The 24,032-nt window shown below is 39.7% G+C and overlaps 1 protein-coding gene across 1 annotated transcript in view; it reads left to right on the forward strand.

Annotated features, from left to right (window-relative positions):
* oprl1 (opiate receptor-like 1) overlaps positions 1 to 18,735 on the forward strand; it is a 52,273-nt gene extending 33,538 nt beyond the window's left edge. The window contains exons 3-4 of the mRNA XM_072697187.1: positions 8,587 to 8,939; positions 17,457 to 18,735. Coding sequence (XP_072553288.1) covers positions 8,587 to 8,939; positions 17,457 to 17,980 — 877 coding nt within the window. The 3' untranslated portion in view covers positions 17,981 to 18,735. The remainder of the gene's footprint in view (positions 1 to 8,586; positions 8,940 to 17,456) is intronic.
* The last annotated feature ends 5,297 nt before the right edge of the window (positions 18,736 to 24,032 follow it).

Genomic DNA, 24,032 nt, shown 5'->3' on the forward strand with positions numbered 1-24,032 from the left:
AATGGACTGAATGGACTGAATGTAGGCTGAACAGGCAGATATGTGTGAATGCATTGGTTTGGGCCCCTTAGGCTTTGATTATATCCACAACATGTTTAGAAAAGCTTACCTTGAAGTCCTTTATTGGAGTAGTGACTTCATATTGCCCAGTTCTGCAACCTCTAATGGAGTATCTTTACCCATCCTCCCTTCCTTCCCTTCAGACCACTTTCAGACCTCATATGTGCACTCCCCATGACTCCCTCTCCTACACCGCTTCTTGCTCACCCTCTCTCCACTTTTGAAGCCGTGTGTCGACTTTCAGCTATGTGTCTTAAGTGCCTGGTTTCAAGCTGAGCTCAAACACGGACAGGAAAACCACTTTAACCCCTTAATTCTGAGGCCAGGAGCGGCTGGTTCTGCCTTTTAATCTTGTTCTCTTAATCTTGCCTGTTAAAATGTTTCCTAGAACAACTTGGATAATACATTATTTCGTACTTTCGTATTTCGTATTTCGTTTATTACTTCCTATTATTAGCAAGCATTTAATAATTGGCTATTAATACAAACATGGCATTTCTAAGCAAGCTTTTCCATGTCTTTAGTCAGTCAGAGTACTTTCTGCAGCACTCTAAGCACTTCTTGATGGTAAGGCAATGTCTATTAAGAATGTATGTCCCACTTTACTTATAGTCTTGTATGTCCAACTAAAGTGCATTTCCTAAAGAGAATACATAGTGGTTGTGCAGCTGAATGGTTCCTACTTCCAGGCAGGTGCTAGGTTGCTGTTGCTAAATGGAACATGTTTTGCAGAGTGGTTGCTATGGTATTCCTGGTGGTTGATAGGGCAGATGCCTATGTATTTCAAGTGGTTGCAATGGTGATTCCAAAGATAAATGAGTGTTATGGTGTTGCTATGCAGTTGCTATGGTATTTCAGATGGCTGCTATTATATTGCAGGTGGTTGGTGTGGAAGTTCCTATGGTATTTTAAGTGGATGCTAAGGTGTTGCTAGGGTGTAATTTATAGGCTCCTGCTTTTACAAAGTAAAAGAGGCAGCTACACTCTGTGATAGATATTTAGATACATAAAACTAGCAGGATTACAGTAAAATCACTGAAGATTTTTATTTGTGTAAAATCCTGTAATATTGCTGTATCGCGTCTGTCAACAGGGTCCTTTTACCTCAGATTCCAGTTCTGTACATATGTACTGCTCATAGAGCGATTTGTATTTACAGTAACAGTGAACAGTGAATTACACTCTTCCGGAAGAGCCCGGGAGCAAAAAAATACCAATTCTCACACATTTGTATTGATGTATCGTCGCTGTCCAATAAAAAACTTTTTTTTTTTTACCTTCCTCCTGTCTTTTCCTGTTGCATAATGATCGCAGAGAGGGGGAGGATGATTATCTATTACTAATGTTCTCTGAGAAGCCCCCACACACTCACCCAAAACAGAGCAAGGGATGGGGACGGGAGGGAGGGTTGGGGGAAGGAAAAGACAGCATGCGGATGTCAGGGAAAAAAGGCCTTCATTATGCTAAATATATTCCTCTTCTTTCATCTGCAATGGAACAGAACTCTCCCAAAACACATAGAACTCACTAGGGCAGATGCCGATTCGAGTCAAGCCAGGAAATGAGATGAAAATCAGGCCAGTATGCATGCATCTATCCCAGCAACTGCATCATCAAGTAGAGTTACCTTGTTAAATGTCAATTAATTGTAATGAAATAATGCACTATCACTGCAATCTTTCCCAATTACTTGATTGTGGAATGCGATGAGTAATTATCATTACTTTTCATTCAGGATAATTACAAAAAAGAGGTGAGTTAATGCTACGTATCGAGAAGTGCATGCATTACCCAAGCTCTGAGGACACGCCATGGAGTTTTATATGCAGAACAGTACTAAGAAAAAAAACCTTCTGTTCGCTGAGTTGAAGCTTTTGACAGCTCTTGAATCTGCTGTGCATTCAATTGGGTGGGGTGTGTGTGTGTGTGTGTGTGTGTGTGTGTGTGTGTGTGTGTGTGTGAACGTGAACGTGTATTAATGCTGCTTCTACAAAACACTACCTGAAAGGGCCCATATCATGGAAAAATGAGCTTTGAAATAAATGCAGAACCACCAAAAGTAGGGATGCTGGAGGGCTATAAAACATTTATTATTTGATTTTCAATTATCTGAAATGCGGCTAGAACAGTGTGACAGTAATGATCTCTTTGTATTCCGTTTTTCAAACGTAATAGGACAAATAACAGCAGGTAACTTCTCAAAATGCCATAAAAACGAATCTCTGAGTAGTAAATACGTAACAAAATAAAATATTCAAAGCCAGAAAGTTGGTCAGCTCATTTTACCTCCTGAAAAACTTAAATAAATCCACCCACCTTTACTCTGCAGGTTAATGTGCATTCAGATATGGTGGGGTTTTTATTTCGCTCTAGGGAAGTTTTTGTAGTAGTATCTATCCAGCAGAAATATGTTCTGCTACAGTGCCACTGGAATAAGAGACTTTGCGTTTACCAGTTGTTTTCAGCGGCGAAGACATGCCAGTCCACTGCTTTTGTGCTGCACATGGAGTTTAACTGGAAGTAGTGAAGTAGCCTACTTAATGAGCACCCCACTACACCCCCCCAGCCAAAATGCTTTTCTTAGTGGCTGTGAGAAAAACAATGCTGCAGTATGAAACATGGGGCCTCATTCACCGGCCGTTCTTAAGAAGAATTTTTTTCTAAAAAAAAAAAACCTACTTACGCAGTTCTCACAAAGATTCTGACATTTAGCAATGTTTACTTAATTGGGGTTTGTTCAGTTTACGACGACAAGGGGATTCATCATTATAAGAGCATAGCAGTGAACAATTCTGTGGTTTAAAAACACATGAATCTAAAATAGACTTTTTGTTTGGACAATAGCAAGTTAAAGAAACTTCTAAGGAAGACATTAGTGAACGAAGTCCAAACCCCCGATCCATATAAACCTTACAAGGAAGTTAAGCTTAGGGGCATTTGTTTTGACAGTGAGGACAGTGAGCTTAAGTGACAGTGAGGATGGGTGGAGCTAGGCTTAGGTGGTATAACGGTAATACAGTATATCACAGTATTTAGAAGTGTCGACTGTATCAAAATTGCGACATGTCTGATGTGTCAAATTTCAGTTCTGTGTCTACATTTTTTTTATTATGTTGCTAATAAACTCTGTTCCTTAGTGCATTTAAGTGAGCCACAATGTGAGGCGCTGTGGGTGTTCACTGATGGGTGATGCCACGCTCTGAAAACAGGCCCACTGTAGTTTTGTGAGCTTAGCAATGCTGAGTTTGACTGTAAGACGAGCAAACCTGGATGAACCAGTCTACTAAATGTGCCTGAAAACAGTCGAAAACCCTCCTGAGAACATTCCCTCGACTCGATATGTGTGATTTAAGCCCCAGGGATCCAAAAACATGGGGAAAAACTTTTAAATTCAGCTTCTGTCCTTTCAGTCATTAGTCACCACTCGGTTAAGTCTTTCACATGTAAATTTATACAAAAAAAGTTTTGCTTTGATTTATGTTCTCATATAAAGACTGCTTATGTCATACACATATGATGTTTAGCAATCATTTTGGATGTGTCTGAGAAGCTCTGTCGCTTCTACAACCACAAAATATAACTTGATATGCCAACAAAACAGTGCAAGATGCCACATCACTCATCAGGTCAAGAAGAGTCAGGAAGTTCAGGAGATGTCATGGCTGATATAATCACCAGATTTAAACAGCACTGAGAACATGTGGGACTGTGTTGGGAAATGTGTGGAGAAGAAAACTCCAACTACTACAGGAGGTCCGTGGACAGCAGTGACAAATGTGTGGGAAGCATTTTGACCATTTTAAGGACACGTTATGAAAGCATGACAGGGTGGTATGACGCAGCCATTAAGCCGAGAAGAGGACCTACACAATACCGATAAACACTAAATAAGCAGATTAGCCTACTTATGTAAGAAATGTTTATAATCATAACTGCTTTGTGAATAAGGCAGATTACAGGCCTTCCAGTCAAAACAGTGGTCATTTATGTACATTGGCATAGAAATGTTTGGGCACCCTTGGTCAAAATTTCTGTTACAGTGAATGGTTAAAGAGAGTATTATGTGAGTATTATTCAAGTGAGTAACGATGAACTTAAAGTGAGCAAATGAAAGGAGCATTACACAGAGGTTTGGGCATCCCAAGAAATTGGAGCCGTCAAATATCCAAGGTCTCAGAATTTCATTAGCTTGTTAGGACTATGACTTGTTGACAGACGATGGCCAGGTGATGCAAATTTCAAAGCTTTATGAACACTCTGACTCCTCAAATCTTGTCCCAACAATCAGCAACTTCTGAAATTAAAATAACACTAATAATATTATTGTAATTTGAATTAAATTTCATAATTAGAAACCCCCCAAAAGCAGGAGAAAACAATAATGATAGCAGAAGGAGTTGTGCAATAACAATGCCCAAACTCAAGGGGAGGCTTCATGTTTCATCAGCTAAAGCAGACCAGAACTCCAGTTTGAGTTTGGGTTTTCAGTCTGCGTTTGAAGACAGCGAGCGACTCGGCTGTACGGACACCCAGGGGAAGCTTGTTCCACCACTTTGGTGCCAGGACAGAAAAAAGCCTGGACGCTTGTCTTCCGCAGATTTTGAGGGATGGCGGGTCGAGCCGAGCCGTACTTGAAGCTCGAAGGGCTCTAGGTGCGGATCGGCTTTTGACCATTGCCATCAAGTATGGAGGGGCTGGTCCGTTCTTGGCTTTGTAGGCCAGCGTCAGGGTTTTGAATCTGATGCGGGCAGCAGCTACAGGAAGCCAGTGAAGAGAACACAGCAGTGGAGTGACATGGCTGAATTTAGGGACATTGAAGACGACCCGTGCCGCTGCATTCTGGATGAGTTGCAGGGGCCTGATGGTGCGTAGAGGAAGACCAGCCAGAAGAGAGTTGCAGTAGTCAAGTCTTGAAGTGATAAGAGACTGAACGAGCACCTGGGTGACTCTCTAGAGAGGAAGGGTCGAATTCTCCGGATGTTGTACAGGAGAAATCTGCAGGACCGAGTTACGTTTGCAACATGACTTGAGAACGATAACTAATCATCCATGACTACACCAAGGCTTCAAGCTTCTGTAGAAGGAGTGACCAGTGAGTTCTCAAAGGTGATGGCAAGATCGTTTTTTGGTCCAGCAGTTCCCGGGATGTACAGCAGCTCCGTCTTGCTGGGGTTGAGTTTGAGGTGGTGAGCCGCCATCCAAGAAGAGACGTCGGCGAGGCATGCTGAGATGCGGGCAGAAACCTATGTGTCAGACGGTGGGAAAGAGAGCATGAGTTGAGTGACATCGGCGTAACAGTGGTAAGAGAATCCATGAGAGGATATCACTTTACCAAGAGAGTTAGTGTAGAGTGAGAATAGAAGAGGACCAAGAACCGAGCCTTGTGGAACGCCAGTGGAGAGACTACAAGGAGCTACATCCACACCACAGAATTTAGTGTTAGACGTTTTTAAAGGAACATCTAATCATGCTTACTGCATTTACTGCAAGTCCTGTGGAACATTTTGGCCCCGGTTAGCAAAGGTATGTTTGAAGAAGAAAGGGTGCAGAACTAAAGGGTGTTAAAATAACACCTCTCCAACTGTTAAGCATGGGGCTGGATTGTTCATTTAGTTGGGTGGAAGATAACTGATTAGATACTGGCAATTTTTGGAAGCAAACGAGAAGGATAGCTTCCACAGCAGGAAAATGGTTCTGCACACACCGTAAAATCCACAATGAACTACCTCAAGATGGGGCAAAGATCTTGCCATAGCCCCCATAGTCCACATCCTTAAGGTAATGGAAAATCTGTGGATAGACCTCAAAAAAGTAGAACATGCAAGACGAACCAAGAATCTCAAAGAACTAAGAGCCTTTTGCAAGAAAGATTAGGCAAAAACCCCCTAAGGAAGAACGGAAAGACAATTTTTCTACTTTGATACTGTAATACTTTTGCTTTAAGCAATTCTACTTATTTTCTAAACTGTAGAAGATGTGAAATAAGTAATTCTACTTAAAATATTAAAGAAATGTGTCATTCTAAATAGAGATGCACTAATCCGATACTAGGATCAAATATCGGTGCCAATACTAACAAAATAGCTAAATTGGGTATTGGATAATTAGGCTGATCCACAGGACCAAATTAATTTACTGAACCCGATTCCCACACCACCAGTGTTCTAGGCTAACTCGGGATCAGACTAACCTACAGACATGATACACATACCATAGCAAACAGCAACGCTTACCCTAACTAACCAGTGCCCTTGACCTGTCATCAACTATCAGCCAGTAATTCAGCTTGGAAAAACAACTTAAATCCACACACATCGCCTTCAGCAGCCTGCTCTGTTTACTCAAGAGCAGTGCAGGGAGGAGAGGTGAGCAGGGGATCAGTAGAATTACAGAATTTGATCCCCCCCATTCGTCATTTTTACAAGCCCTAGCTTTGCTGTCTTTGCCATTTTTCAGGAATAGAAACGAGAGCTGAACTGTTAGGTTGGTCTGTTCTGTTTATTTTAGTGATGAATAAACAGCAATCCGGATCATTTATATCTGTTAATTTGCTATAGTTTGTTTTACAGTTAGTAAATCAATGTCACTTAAGTCAGTCCTGATGCCTTAAGTCTCTCCCACATGGTGAGGTATGTAGTGTATTAATTCAACAATGGAATCAGATCAGAAATCAGATCGAGTCTTGGATCAGATATCGGTTAATACGTAAAGTTTATGTAGTGGGATTGGTGCATCACTAATTCTTAACTGTTTCCCTCTTAGAAAGCAGGTCATTTTATACTAGTTTAGCTACTTACAGTAAAATGTTGACCATGTGTGTGTATGTGTATATATGCTTGCAGGAGTTTGTAGTCAGTGTCAACAAACTTCTGCAACACCCTCTTAAATCAGCTGTTTGTGTATAAAGATGAGTCTTTATTCGAGTAAGTGAGCATTCATATTCACAGCAGGGTTATCAACATTTGTTTGTTTGTTTTCTATAAAAGAAGCACAAAATATCTAACAGAAATATTGAAAAAGGAAATTGGCCCTGACTGCGAGTGCTGTTTTTAATGCAGTAGTTAAAGAGATGCGCGAAAACAGCTGCTCGCCTGCATGCCTAATCAGATGAGAGCTGTGTTTTCTGAAAAGGCCTCTACTTTTTGCTATTAAGGGGCAACATCACAACATGCGTAGGCCAGGAAGTTGCCCTCAGTGCATATTATTAGCAGGTGCATGTTTTTAAACATGAAAACTCACTTTGCCTGCTTGTTGAATATGCACATGTACATTTCCTGGCCACTTTATTATAAACACTTGCCCTGTTTATACATCTTGCACAGACAATAGATCATGTGGTTTCTGACCATGGGACCACAGTTGGATATTTGTGGTTGGCAGACTGTGGCAGCTGTGAAACTGCTATGTCAATATTACTGCTGTGCTAGGAATGATCCAATATCTTAATAATATCTAGTCAGCGGTGGTCTTGTGGTGGTCTGTTTTCAGTGATGTGTGGGGAACAGAGGACTACAGTCAGTAGTTATGTGCACTAGTAGATGTACCTGATAAACAAGACCAATTGGTGTAGGTATACAGCCTAAATAAACAGGCAGCTGAATGTTTGCTGTAAGGAAAGCAAGTAGCGCTGTAGAAAGTGGAGTTTATAAAAGTGCGTATGAAAGTTCTGTCCACTGGTGGAGTGAGGAGAATTGAGGATTGGAAGTAATGGCTTGATTTAAATGATAAATGGCTTGAGTTAAATGATAAATGATGCAAGAAACCAAAGAAAAAAAGCTTGAAAGATAAACGACTGTCTTACGAAAGCATTTGCTATGTCATTTTTTAGTTTTCAGCTCACTTTCAATTTCTTTTCATCGCTGCCAATTTGCTATTTTCACCATTGGGCATAGGAACAAAATGATCTAGCCCAGAACAAATGTCAGAACTCAGGGAATAGAGTTTGGGTGTGAGTAAGGGCTGTTTTACCCATACTACCTCTGTCTTACTTTTCAATAAGGCACTTACGGTAACTGTAAATGGTAAATGGAATATTGGAACTGGCAGTCTCTATAGCAGGGCAGAGAACAGTTGAAAAATAAAATTTAATTTTTAGACCTTTTATTTAGTAACTACTAAAACTGCTATCCATGATTCAGTAGCTAAAATAAATGATTCAATATCTACTATAAATGATTCAGTAACTATTAAAAATGATTCAGTATCTACTATACGTGACTCGTAACTGATATAAATGGTTCAGTATCTGCTATACATAATTCAGTATCTGCTATACATGATTCAGAATCTGCTATAAATGATTCAATATCTACAGGAAATGATCCAGTATCTTCTGTAAATGATCCAGTATCTGCTATACATTATTCAATATCTACCATACATGTTTCATTTGCTGCTATAACTTTTTTTGAAATCTTCTATAAATGAATCAGTATCTAATATAAATGATTCTGTGTTTTCTTTGGTACCTTTGAACTTATGTTACCTGTTTGTGTGTGTCTCTCTCTCTCTCTCTTTCTCTCTTAGGTACACCAAGATGAAGACAGCCACCAACATCTACATTTTCAACCTGGCATTGGCCGATGCTTTGGTGCTGGCCACTCTTCCTTTCCAGGGCACGGACGTGTTCCTGGGTTTCTGGCCCTTTGGAAATGCCCTGTGCAAGGCCGTCGTCTCCATTGACTACTACAACATGTTCACCAGCGTCTTCACCCTGACCGTAATGAGCATAGACCGCTACGTTGCTGTGTGCCATCCGGTCAAGGCGCTGGACATGCGGACTCCCCACAAGGCCAAGGTGGTTAACATATGCGTGTGGGTGCTGGCCTCAGCCATAGGGGTTCCAGCTATGGTGCTTGGTGATGTCGAGGATGACCACGGTGAGTGTGTGTGTGTGTGTGTGTAAGAGTGTGTTTTTCCATTTGTGTAGAGCTCTTGAAAGGCAAAAGAGCATCACTTTCAAAGACTCTGAGGTTGACAGAAGCAGCTGACAGAGGAGACTCCAACAGATATAATTAATGCAGTGCTTGTGCTGAATAGGAGCAGTCAGCTTTATAAGGCCTCAAAATAACAAAGTGCTACACCTGGTGCATACAGCAGGACAAGGGAACTCAATATGTGTATTGACAAGCCATTGTGTGTGTGTGCGTGTGTGTGTGTGTGTGTGTGTGTGTGTTTATGCAGGGGTTTTGTTTATTGATTGAAGGGGAATACCAACAATTCTGCAAAATCCACTCGAAAATGAGAATATTTTGATTTGACTGATAAAACTGAGTCTCAGTCATCTGCCTGTGATTATTTCAGCCCAAAGGAAAATGTATTTTCTTATCTTTGTTTGAAGAGAAATAAAGCAGATCTCATTATCATTTCTGTGGAAGGTCCCTGGTTTATAAATTATTTCTGTCTTACTAAAAAGAGTTAAGCTACCTGTAAGATATGAAGTGGAATATTCCTAGAACCAGTGGAAAAAAGCCTTACTCAGATTTCAATCATGTCTTAGAACCGAGTAAAATTAAAAGGACATCTCAATTAGAAGATTTCTGTCCTCTGGGACAGAAATCGATGTTGGTGTATCATTTTGTAATTATATAAAATATTGTCAGAAAATTTAAATCCAAGGTACTGAATAGTTATTGCAGTCTGTAATTTGGGTTGAATTGTTTATTACTATAGTAAATACATAAATGAGCAGACTACCATGAAACAATAGAGTGTGCTGCAGGGGTTTCATAGCTGTATGCGGGTATAGCCTGCATGGAAAGCCTTAATGAAATATTAGTGCAGTAGCAGTTGTATATAGAGGAGAGCACCAGAAGGGGAAGGACCAGTCTCCTCCATTTAGACTGTACTCCTCAAAGCATTCATTCATTATTCTCCCAAATCTATTAAGCTCATGAATGATCATGAATCATGCTGGCGGACAAGGTGTCAGAGACAGAGTCATGGAGTCCAGAGAAAAGATTTAGTGTTCAGCCAGATTGTGCATAAAACACACACACACACACACACATAACACAAATGCAAATCACACACACACATACTTGAACATTTTCTAATGCCAGAAAAAGCAGATGGGTAGAGCTCAGCATGCACAACGTATACAACCCCATCCTAAGTCAATTAAGCCTGGAAATAAATCACAGTGTGTCTTTAGAAAAAGCAGCTTCAGTTTAATTAGAATTGCTCTAATTGAGAATGAATTGGTAGAAAGAAGAGAAAGCCCATTTTACTGCTCTACACTCCCCAGCACTCCACAATTACGTGCACCTGATCTAATGATTGCATCATTATTAAAGACACAATGGAAAGACTGGAAGGGGCTTTTAAAAATGCTTAGTATACACAAATACAACACACACACACACACAAACACTTTTATAGTACAAGCAATACGCAACACAAGACTGTTTTGTTAGCAGCGATATCCAATACAGTATTTATCACTAGGTAAAAAACTTACACGATGGTCTGTTCACATTTTGTTTCACATTTCATACATGTTTTAAGTAAGTTTAATACGCAACATTTTCTCAGTCCACTGGCAGGCAGGTAGTCACGCCATACAAAACTCCTCTGATGAGTGACTCTGGAGTGACTCTGGCGTCTTAATAAGCCTAATTCATTTTGGAAACAAGTACTGTAGACTGACGGTAAAATAGATTTGGCCGCAATTAACAAAAAAATATTTAGGTAAAAAAAAATTAGTAGCAAATTAGTAGCAAATAGTAGCAAATTTCATAAAAAGAACGCCTCTCCAACTGTTTAACACTTGGGTGGATTAGTTATTCTTTGGGCTTGTGCTGTAGCCAGTGGCTCGGGGAATGTTTTACTGGTAGAGAAAGGAAAGAATTAAGTTAAATACAAGTACATTCTTGAAGACAACATCATAATCTTTAAGACAGAACTTAAAGATAAACAGAGGATGGTTTCTACATCAGGAGAAAAATCTTAATCACACCTGAGAATTTTGAACTATGAACTGAAACCTAAATATCATTGAACATCTATAGGTAGACCTCAAAAGAGCAGTTCAGAGACCAGCGACTGGTCAAAATATAAACAACAAGGTGCCTGTTTATGAATAAAGTCCCTTACTGGTTATGGCATGAGCGGAGAAGGGTCAGTGCTAGTGAGGAAAGCCCACCTCGATGTGGAAATCTGCAAAAGAGTAGTAGCGAGAACATGCCAAAAATCTTGTTTTTTGTGCGTTATTAAGACGAACGCTACACACTATTCATATTTGTCAGATTTTATCACAGACTTTCTTATAAAGACTCTGGTGCAATATATATATATATATATATATATATATATATATATATATATATATATATATATATATATTACATTGTATTGCAGTGTAGTATGGTGTGTCCTGGCTTGTAGTGTTACAGGGTGTAAGGAGTAATATCACAATTTCCAGGGCTGTGTGTTGTGATGAAGTTGTTATGTGTCTGAGCCTTTGAGGACACACATACCTCTGTGTGGTCTTTCTCTGTCTCTGTCTGCCACACATAAACCCTCCAGGACACTGAGGTTTGCAGAAATCCCCTGCCACTGTGTCCAACACTGTGCGTTGTGATTAAGTTGTTATGCGATGGAGCCCCCTAGGACATATATAGCTCAGCAAGGTCTCTTTCTCTCTGCCTTATACAGGCCCTCCTGGATACTGAGCTCTCTTGCAGAACTCCCATAAGCAGAGATTTCTTTATTCATCATTTCATGCGTGTTCTGCTCCACTGCCATTGACACAACAGAGTTAGCGAGTGTATGTGTGTGTGTAAGAGAGAGAGAGAGAGAGAGAGAGAGAGAGAGAGAGATTATGAAGGGGTGGAGAGGAGTCTTTTATAAACAGACACTCAGACATTCAGCGAGTATGAAACAGATGTTTAACCTCTTTTAGGGAAGCCTCTCTATCTTTTCAAATGCATGTCAACAAAACAACAGTAAGTTAATTGCCCATGCTGCTAAGACTGACAACAACTCATTATGTCGCTGATATGGATTTGCCACTAAATCTAGAAAATAAACTTTTTGTGCAGAGCTAATTGCAAGTGATGTTTATTGCCTTAGTTTAGTTATTGCCATGCTTGCTAATCTACACTTTTTAAAAAACTAACAGAATCAGCTTCTGATGTCTCAATGGAATTACATCTCCGTGGCCATGTATCTTAGTATGAACACTAGCATTAGTCAAAATAAAAAAAGACAACCCTGGCAACATTTTTTTTTTTTACATTGCATTACATTCCTGGCCGTTTTCATACATCACTTTCAGATAGACTTATTGTCTAATCATGCTACACACCTGCTCTATACAATTTTATTGAATGTCATAGCAGCAGAGTTTGGTCAGAGCAAGCATCCAACACCCGTGCCTGAGGAGTGTGATGGCTTTAGCACTTTACCCTGAAATTTGGGGCAAACAACAACATTTTGCCTCATGATAATGAAATCATGAACCCATACATACTAGGAATTTGAGTCGTATCTGGTAGTTCTTTGTAATGAGCTCCCAAAAGTTCATCAGTCACTGTGTTAGCTGGTCAGCATTAGCTGTGGCTGAGCGGTATTACATTCAAAAGGCATTCACCAACAGCTTTACTTTTTTCAGTGATAAACTTATACACAATTTGTTTAGTAGTTTTTGTAGTTTAGCACAACTCTAGCATGTACACATTTGTAATATCACAAATTCTGCCACCAGCTACTGCTTACTACTTAGAGTATAATAATTCTCTGTTTACTTCCAGTGACATTTTTGGCAATAAGCTTTTTTTTTCTGACAGCCATCCAGAGATCTAACTGTCTTTCTCCATATGCTTAAGTAAAGGTGCTGATACATGCCTATACAGACTGGCAGAATATCAATGTAAACACAGACTAGGCCCGGGCCAAAACACTGTTTTTCAAACCTGATACACATGTACTGATGCCTCTTCTGAGTTAGTAGTCATTTGTATGTTGCACATATGTCACTGTTTTGAGTTAGTAAGAAAAGGGAGAGAAATTCAACCAATGCTCCTTAAACCTCATGCTTCTGTTAGTCAGTTTGACCCATGCGATTCTCCAGCCACACGGTTTGCTGCTCTCATCTCACTTGTGTAGTAGGTCTTGGTCTCCAGACTGTATTTCAATCTTATCTCAATGTCAAAGTAAAATAAACTTGCATATTTCAGTCCATGGGTCAGAACAGACCAAGGCCTTCTTGTCTTTTTTCTACGACAGCACAGCTATGTAACATGAAGCACATTTTAAAACAGAAGCAGCTGCTGTTTCCTGCTGTTTTGACCAGTGTGGCCCTCTATACTGGCTGTGCATAGTATTCGCTGCAACAACTGCACACATGCATGAACGTTGACCTCTAGAAGTGTGTAAAAATACTCCTACAACATTTCACTCTTGAGAAACTGTTATTGGTATAACATAGGCATGTTTGTCTAATATGTATGTACTGTTAATATATGATGTTTAGTGATAGACATTGCGCAGTATGCAAACCAGTGCTTAAATATTTGCATGTTAAAATGTGCATCAGCCTCAGTATCCTAGTATCAAATCACATCTACATGTTTAAAATAAATTCTACACTCTTTTTCCTAGTGCTCTCCTCAGTCAGTGTAACTAGTACACGTACTACAGTGAAGTGTTGATTTACAGTAGATGTACAATATGAGTAGCCCCACATGTGATTCATGAAATGACAAGTGATCATACGATGACAAATGGGTCTCAATTAATTAGCTTCTGTGTGTGGAAATACTCCTCATTAATATGTCATAATTCTCAAATGGCACACCCCAGCTGAGAAGTGAATAAACTACTGGCCATTAGTGCTACGGTCTTTAAAATTGCAATGAAAGCAAGAGAAAGGCTGATCTGCCTTTGGCTGCATAGAATTTTCAATGGCATTTCATCAATTGGGAGTTTGGAACCAAATATGTTCTTATTATTTGATAAGATGTAGACCACATATTTACTAGTTTTTAGATGTGTAGGACCCAGGACCGCATGAACATGGCTTTTGTCTAATGGCGTAGTACCAATGCTGGTCGAGGCCTGCAGTGGCAATGCTAACACAGTTGTAACGATGCATGGCGAGGCCAGCGGCCAGCACAGAAACACAGCAGTAGTGATGCTGGGTAAGGCCAATGGCTGGTGTGCTACTAATGCTGCGTTAGCAATGTTGAGTTGATGTGCTATCGCTAAGGACTTTGACACACACAACCTCAGCTAACTTAAGATTTAATCTTCCCTCGGCAGCACACACACTTGTTAGCATTGTGGCAAAATGTAGTCTTCAGACCATCAGTTCCAGAAAATGCCTTTTATAGGCAAACAAGAGGCACTTTTAAACAAAGTCAGTCAGTCACTCAGCCAGTGAGTTAGTTAAATTGCCTGTCCTAGGCCAGCCAAAAAAAAATAAATAAGAAGAATGAACAAAATGTAAAAATGAGCAAAATGTGTTTGTCACTGTTTTGAGATTTTTTAATATATTGGAGAAATTATGAAAAATAAAGCTTGTCCAACCTAGCAATAGTTGCTATAAAGAAATACACTTGGCCATATAGCATTAATAGATCAAATCCACTTCATTTCAATCAAATCCTTGAAGATAGAATCAATGCAAAGTTGGAAAGAGTTATTATTTATGTGCATTTACACATTAAGGTGTATTATTCAGCAACTACAGGGACTTCTGTACAAATCTTCTTTGGTAATAAAAGTTTGTAAGAACACTTTTGACCCGCCAACAGGACGACAGGCTGTTTAAGGAGTTAAGCCCTACATGTACAAACCTCTCTCCATGCCCATCCTCTGCCAGCATGAATGGCTTGGAATAGAGAAGAGAAAGAACACAGAGGAAGCTGCTTTTCCAATAAGGCTTTTCTAATGAAGAAGGGATCACCGAGATTTGGTTTAATTTGTGCAGTGAGCAAGAAGATCAGGAGAGAGCAAAAACACCTCACGTTATTCCCCTCAGCCCACTATGGAATCCTTTTCTAAGGCCTTCTCAGACATAAACAGACCTTAATATGAACTATGACTGCACATTCTAATCACTTGTTATTATGGACCTTCTTCAGAACTTGCTCTTCCCCATTTTTTCTCATTTAAGATCGAATGTTCCTATTCTGCAGTCAGTTTAGTTTGAACCAGTTCCAAAAGTACATTCTTCTAAGCTAGGAGAGATCTCTGAGTCTAATTAAATGCGTCTGAGCACAGAGCCTTCACAGAAAACATTCATTAGCTTCCAGGTGCACTGGTGTATGTACCCTGCTGCCAACTAATTCAGCTCATTTGAAGGTGAAATCATGACTAATCAACTGTTGTTACCAGTGTCGTCTTGGTCTGGTTGGAGTTTTAATTTTCTATTTTGGCAATAAACCCAAAGGAACAGCACATTCCAATAAACAGCACATCTTTTAACTGAGGCTTAACATTCAGATAGTCAAACATGTTGGTGCAAACGACAAGGGAAAACAGTTCGTTTTGTGGGTGAGAGCATCTCATGGAAAGCATGTTGAGTAGCTTCAGACTGTTGGAACAGTGTTCTGGAAGAGGTTGTGCGTATGGGGTTTACTTTAGCTCGTGAAAGATTTAAGACGTGATACCTAGTTCAAACGAGCTGTCAGGATTCAGCAGAAGTCATGGTGGACACAGGGGTAACATTAATGGGTTGAAGGGTTGATCCCTTTCAGACAGCCAGCTAAATGGAAGGAAAAAAGCTCAAAATATACTGTATGGACAAAAAAAAAAGTATGGGGACACACTTCGTAATCATTGATTTCAGGAGTTTCATTCAGTCACATTGCAACAGGTGTGTAAAATCAGCACCTAGCCATGCAGTTTGCCTTTACAAACAATTGTGAATTCCAGCATGGTACTAATAGGTGTAATGGGATTCCACCATTGCAACAAGTTAGTTAGTGAAATTTGTTCTCTCCTAGATATTCCACCATCAACTGTGAGTGGTGTTAATAAAAGGTGGAAGCGTTTAGGAACCACAGCAACTCAGCCACAAAATGGCAAACCATATAAAGCCAAGTGCAGAGCGGAGTCGTACTTGATACACCATACTTCAAAAGCCGATCTGCACCAAGAGCTTTTCCAGCTTCAATTATGGCTTGGCTTGACAAGCCACCCCCTAAGATCCACAGAAGACAAGCGTGGAAGTGGTGGAACGAACTTCCCCTAAGTGCCCAAACCACAGAGTCATTTGCTGTCTTCAAAAGCAGACAGAAGACCCACCTCTTCTGAGAATACTTGGGCGAAGAGTAGAGTATTATGGTCTCCTTATTGACTTGTGTTTAGTAGTGTCTAAACTTAGAGGTATCTTTGAATTGTAGTCTGTTCCAACTAGCTGAGGTTATCCTTGAGTAAATAGCAAAGTCACTCTGGATAAGAGCATCTGCTAAATGCCGTAAATGTAAATGAAAAATGGAAATGGGTCGCCTAGCATCTTCAATATTCTGCTGACTGAATAACTGCAGAGTTCCAAACAAGCTGTTAGAGCTGCAAAGGAGGGACCGGCTCCATATGAATGTCTGTGTATTTTGAATGGGACGTCATAAAAGCTGCTGTAGTTGTAAGGCGTAGGTGTCACAGTCCATATAGTGTATAGGCAAATACATATAAAACAAGCTCAGAGCTTGAGAGGCCAAAGTAGAAGGAAATAAGCCTTAACAAAATTAATTTCGGGGGGGAAGATGTGCTTTCCCTGAAATAAAAAATGACTTGATGACTTTTACTGAATGACCTAGCTGTGAACTACATTTGCTGACTGATTATGGACGATGTATTTATATCTGTGGTAAGTTAGTGGTAAGCACTCTTGTTGTGAAGTGTTTACTCTATCCTTGCCCACGTCTAGCCTCGCTTGCGTCAAGCCCTTCAGAAGACTAAACATCTGTTTACTTGCTAGCAGTTTTGAATTCAAACTTGACTGTAGTCCAATAAAATTGTTGGCTCACTGCTTTACTTTATTTGCATCCAGAGATTGGTGATATGGCCTAAATAAATATGGCGTTTATTTTTACAGACATCTGACAATTTAAAAAGGACAAAAAGTGCCTGGGATGACACACTTAAGAAATACTATTACAAAATATTAGTACAACTGATAGCTTTTGTTTAACAGGTCACAAGTCAAGATGATCATATACACCATTTGTGTCAGACACAAGCCATTGCATTGGCTGAAAGGGGGGTAAAGCTCCCCAGCATTGAGCTGTGGAGCAGTGGAACTTTGTTCTCTGATGGTGCTCCATCCAATATTTCTTGGATGAGTTGGGCGTGAGCAATGCTCCAAAATCTAGCAGAAGAACTTCACTGGACATGATCTTTTCTGGATTTGTATTTTTCCTTTAATTTTTTTTTTTTTCTCTTCTTCACAGGCATAGAGTGTATCCTGGTCCTGCCAGCCCCTCGTAGCTACTGGGACCCCGTGTTTGGTACATGCGTGTTCCTGCTGTCCTTCCTGATCCCGGTAGCCATCATCAGCATGTGCTACAGCCTGATGGTCAAGCGCCTGCGCAGTGTGCGCATCCTTTCCGGCTCCAAGGAGAAGGATCGCAACCTGCGGCGCATCACACGCATGGTGCTGGTGGTGGTAGCTGTCTTCGTGGTGTGCTGGACGCCCATCCAGATCATGGCGCTAGCCCAGTCGCTGGGCTTCAACCTGGCCAGCGTGCACACGGTGGTGCTCATGCACTTCTGCATTGCCCTTGGCTACGTCAACAGCAGCCTGAACCCAGTTCTCTACGCCTTCCTGGACGAGAACTTCAAACGCTGCTTCCGAGAGTTCTGCCAGCCCTCGCCCTTCCGCCTGGACGCACAGCAGTCTGGCCGCATGCGCAGCATTGCTCGCGACGTTGCCTACAACTGCAAGACGACGGATGGCAACAGTAACCCGGCATGACTAGGCGTGGAGCTGCCCCTGGTCAGCCCCGAGCCGCAGCCTAATCCAGGGACAGGCAACTCAAACTCTGAGCTTACTCAGATCACCACTCTCTAGCACAACGGCCTCCTCCGCCGAGCAGGTGGAGGGGTGGGAGGGGCTAGGAGCGAGGGTGGGGTCAAAGATAATGACACGCCCTCTTAGGGACAAAGGGGCTCACTTTTTAGTGTCTTATTTGGATTTGGATGTTAACGTTTGTGTCCTTTTACTGTTTGTTTTATGGCTTTTACTGAAACATGATTTGTTCTTTGGTTCTTTGGCGTTGTATAATTGTCGCTACGAGAACCTTGTAGCTTGTCATTTCTTTCAGTGTTTACTTTGAAAATGCCAGCTGGCCTCTACAGTGTGTGAAAAGTTCATGTTGAATGGACTGATTGGAGGGGGCCCAAAGTTAGATGGGAAAAAAAATCTCTTTAATGTTACAGTTTTTTCTTCTCTTGTAAAGTTAACATTTTAGAGATGTGAGGTTTTGTTACGACAGTGACAAAATGCTTTTTTAACATCAGTGGGTTCTTTGACGGCTTAGATGGGACTACACTGCCTTAAATATATAGAGTTTGTTAAAGCTAGGCCTGTGGACTAAGGAAGTTAGTCCTGGAGGGAGTCTGACTCTCATTCATTTTGTATTACTACCTTCTATTGAACTATATCCAATGTGTGTGTGTGTGTGTGTGTGTGTGTGTATATATATATATATATATATATATATATATATATATACACACATCCACACATACCTATGTACATATAAAAAAGAAACAGCATACAAAACAACAGAGACTTAGCTGTTAAATGCCGATTTTTATTTCATTAAAAAAAAAAAAAGCTATTTTTGTTGGTTGTCCTGTAAGAGAAGCAAAAATATTTTATATTACATTGTTTTATAGCGGTTTTAAGCTCAAGAAGATGATTTGCAAAGATATATTAGTGTTATATTAAAAGTAAACATGCATTCTATGAAGTTAATGAAGCACGAGTTACAGTATTGTTACAGTCATTAGTCAACATTACCTCCGATATTCTTGAATGTTTTTGGTGTATGCAGTATTTCGCTTCGCTACCATGTGTTGATGTTCTTCGCTGGGTCACAAATGAGGAGTAAACTTTCATATCAGTTTACATCACAGACCTCTGAATGTCAAATGACTTTTAAAAACGCCAAAAAAGGACAAAAATGGTTGGAAGATTCTAACTGTTAAAAGAGACACTGTAAATTCACAAGCTTCTTGTATATTGTATTTGATGTTGTAATGATTTCTTCACTTGCTGCAATGGATTGGATTTTTGTCTATTTATAGATCTATTTATTTACTTATCAATGAAGAATGTTGATGTGTAGACTGAAATGCTGAAACTGTCTAGTCAGCTATTGCTATGGAGTATAGGCAATTATTGATATAAATACTATATTGGCTATATTGGAAATCTATTTTTTTCTTTGCATATGAATTAAATGGCAGTTATTAAATGGCACTGTGAAGGCTTGCTCTGAATTTTATGTGTTTTTTTATTTATTTGTTTTTGATTAAAGGTTCTGAAAGGACCTGTTTAAACCTGGCATTAATATGCATTTTGTATCTGCATAGTTACTGGATCCAAATTTAATTTCCTACTTTCCTAAAATCAACACCAATGTGTACATTAATTACGTTTTACTTCCTGTAAAGTATGGTTTCTCATCAAAATTGTCCTGCTCTGGGAGGCTGTGAGCAGTTTAGAGGAACTGTAGAGTTTCTACAACATGGTGGAGCAATAGATGGTTTCCTTAACCCCTATCAGAAAAACGCCTACGACTGTTTAAGCTGTAAGGGAAAGAACTTTATTACTTGTATTAACTTTTTTGTTTGTTTCTTTTACAGATTTCCTCTTGGCTGACAGAATCTGATCACAGAAAAACTTACCATAAAAATTTACAGAAAAATGTATCATATCATTAACATTAATTAATATAAATAATATAATATATTAACAACTTAGCTGGCCTCTTTAAATCCTTATTCTAATTCAGAGAATTAGAATTGAATCAGTTTTTTCTGGGAAAGCATCCTCAGTGTCATAACATTGTTTTACAGAAATGCATTATAGATAGATCAGTTACACCGTCTGCAGTCTACATTCAAAACTGCTTATTTTTAGAGAAACTATTTAGCACACCATTTAGTGTCAAACATTTTTTGGTGCTCCACTGTCATTTCACTACACAACAAAAGCTGTAGACTTTGTTAATAAATGAATTAACTGTTTCAAACCTAGCATTCTCAGGGCCACTGCATTCACATAGGTGAATTTGGCTAGAGCAGCGTTTGAGAGAGAGCAGCAAAATGTATTAAATTATTGAGCCTGTGATTTAATTCCCTAGATATTCTAGGTTATTCTGTTCAACTGTTCTGAAACAAAGAGGCAAAGTTCACTAACATCTCGCAAGTCCTATATTGATGTTACAAAGTGATGTTCATGTTTTACCATGAAGGCCTAAAGCTACTCATAACATGCTGTGAAGTCCTCGCACTCGTTCCCAACACACCAGGATATAGTCAGGGAAATTACACTGTATTACACACTTTCCAAATACACTTGGCACAGAACTCAAGTTCAGCTCAACCCACCAGTTAAAAATAATCACTTATTTTCCTGAATTTTCTTGAGATGTCATGTCTTAAGTTGTCAAAATAATTACATGGCAGACTGATCACAAATGTTCTTTTTTTTGCGGTAATTGTTATTTGTAGTCAAAATTATAAGAAAACAAGTACTTATTTTGACTTCATCCATCACAAATTGAACCAAACAGAAGGATAAAAACTTTTATTTGCTCCCACACTCTTAAAAACAATGTGTTCTTAAATCGCAGAACTGTTTACAGCTCTGCCATAATGATGAATCCCACTGTCCACGTAAACTGAACATTGGGCGCAAGGCAGAAATACCCCCTGGACTGGGTGCCAGTCCATCACAGGGTACCACACACACACACTCACACCTAGGGACAACATTTTCCTACCATGTGCATTTTTGAGAGGCGGGGGGAAACCATAGTACCTGAAGGAAACCCCTGCAGACACAGGTAGAGCATGCCAACCTCCTCACAGGCAGTGACCAGAGCAGAGATCAAACCCCAAACCCCAGGTTCTTCCTGCAGCACCACCAAATAAGAAAACATTGGTGAATGTCAGAATCTTCATGAGAAATGTGTAAGTGGGTTTTAAGAAGAACTGTTTTTCAGCCATAACATCAGTAACACCTAATATTGAATAGGTTCTCCTTGTGCTGCCACAACAGATCTTAAGTTAGGAGCATCTCAACCAATGCACACATTCTCACAGTATATAATCTATACATTATTCACGGGCATCTGCATCTACCCTCACATTGCCTTCTTCCTCCCAGTGGAGCATCTATATATATATATATATATATATATATATATATATATATAACACTTGGGCACAGATTTGTTCTCACATCTAAAGCTCTTTTTTATTAAACATTATGTGCTAAGAATATCGTGTTGAACAGCACTGATAATGATGTCGTTTTGTGTTTTTACACAAGAAAAATTCAGCCTTTTTTGTTTAGCATTAAAAATCAAGTTATGAAGTTTAATGTCATCCACCAGCATTGTCTTCTTCTCTCTCTAGTTTTGTCATTCCTCAAAAATAGTCCTTTCAAGTGCATCTCAAATGAAATGACAGACATACATATCTGCAAATGTATAAAGCGTGTCATCAAAGGATGACGGTAAAAAGAGACACATATGCATAGTGCTTGGAAGCATCTGCTCCTGTTGCATTCAGTCATCAATATTTGATGTTTTCATTTTTGTTGCTATAGTAACCCGGTTCCCCCGGACCTTTCCTGTCTATTTTTTTATGCAGACCTTGCAAAAATCATGAAAAAGCTGTTACTGTGGAGCATGAAAGACTGGCTGGTATCCAGGGAGAGATCTTCAGTGGAAATGATTGGGGATTTCAGACGATTTTTGTCAGATCAAAAATTGATTGGTTGTGGTGTAAGAATGTTAAGCAGCTTTTACTACCAGCCACACTGCTGATGAAGTGACACCATAAAATATTGTCTGAAGTTAAGAGATTTTAAGGAATATACATTTTTTTATACTTCATAAGCCTGGCTTGGTGTACCACAATTTACTTTAACACTCTTGGTAAGACCCTGGGGCTTTATCTAGATACTATCTATATTCTAATAGGCCAATTGTAGCTTTAAAGTTCCTTTAGTTCTTTTAGTTCTCAAAAAAGGATGTGATGGGTGATGTCACTATCTCAATGAACTCATTTAACATATTTCCAGTAAGAATCCTTTAACTCCTTTAACTTTATGATGGCTCTTAAATTCTCCTAAAATCTGTCACAGTGGCACAGAATACAAGTACGTTTGGTTCCTTAACCTTTAAAAGGTTCATTCTTTTGGAGATGCATGTGAAGAACCCTTAAAAATCTGTTTTTACCTTTGAAAGTGTCTTTAAAATGATGAACCTTCTCATTAGGCAACCTAAGTGCTTCCTCTTCAACACTGGGAAGGTTTTCTGGATTTTTAAATAACCATCTCTTCACTATAATGTTAATGTTTTTTACCAATTCAACATAGCACTATTGCCATTGTCCTTTTTGCCTCCTCCAACACATGCACACATCAGCCACCTCCTCTTTTAATGCAACGTCACCTGGAAACGAATGTGCTAGGAGGAAACCCAATTTTTGAGTTTTGGTTCCTCTCAAGTTTCTGAAAGAGTGTTTCCTTGCCACTGTTGCACGTGGCTTGCTCAAAGGACGCTTGGACCCAGTTCTGAAAAGCTCTACATAAATAAAAGGTCTAGAGAAGGTTCTACCAAAACACTTCAATGCAGAGTCACCATTCTTCAGCCAATCACCAGCCACCACCTGTGTTAAAAGTCTAAACTGTTAACACTGTTCCCATTTCCCATGCCTATTAATTGTCAAGATTTACAATTTACTGCCCTCGTGTATCCAGAGTCTTCTGGTAGAAATACATTTGAATTGAATTGATGAGGGGGAATGAGATCCATTTACCCACCCGGAGAGAGCAAGGCCAATTGCACTCTCTCTGGCTCTGGCTGCTGATGGCAGGCAGTATGCCTAGTATTCAAACCAGTGAATCCAATGCCAGAGTCGCAGTGGATCACTGGTGGCAGTTTCCTGAAGGTGGAACTCAGAGGAAGGCAATCAGCCTATACAAAACAGAGATCCACCCTCATATTTAAGGATGTGCAAGTGATGAATGAGGACAGATTTCTAAGTATTGCACATCATTGGACTGACTTAGATTTCTTTTTAAAAAAAAACAAGCAGCTGTTTCTTTTGATCACTGAATCTCAGCATTAACTAGACCAGCAAGAACATCACAGAACCAAAAACCTTTAATGCATCTTCTGGAAAGGAACAAGACTGAAATTTGCATTCATTATTAAAGGATGAGTTCATTTTTCCCCTCGAATGTATGGACACCTTTAATTTACAGGCCAAAGAGGATTAACAAACAACCTACACTAATGTCTTAATTAGGAGCCTAAGCTTGGCCACCTGCAGCCCACCAGAGTGAGTAATTATTATCTCATTTATTACATGTGTGTGTGTGTGTGTGTGTGTGTGTGTGTGCGTCTGTCTATCTGTCTGTTTGACAAGGCTCTCATTCTCCTCCTCTCTCTCTTGCTTACTCGCTTGCTTGATGTAAGATGTTCTGGACATTCCCTCTTGGTTTCATATGAACGCCCACAGATTCCAGCATCCAATTCTCTGCTGCAGCATCACAATACACTCAAACTCTAATCCCACACCACACAACACACACTCTTGCAAATGGGTTTTTCATGAAGATTACATTTTTCCCCCTCATTTCTCTACTTTTCCTCATACTCTCACTTTGAAAACGATATTTGATGTTGAATGTAAACATTGTTGTTTATTTATTTTTTGCACTGCCCATTCCATATGCAAACTAATATATGGGGGGTCCAACAGCGCACAATGTAAGCCAG

This window comes from Salminus brasiliensis, chromosome 14 (genome assembly GCF_030463535.1).
Source record: "Salminus brasiliensis chromosome 14, fSalBra1.hap2, whole genome shotgun sequence".
NCBI classification, from domain to species: domain Eukaryota; kingdom Metazoa; phylum Chordata; class Actinopteri; order Characiformes; family Bryconidae; genus Salminus; species Salminus brasiliensis.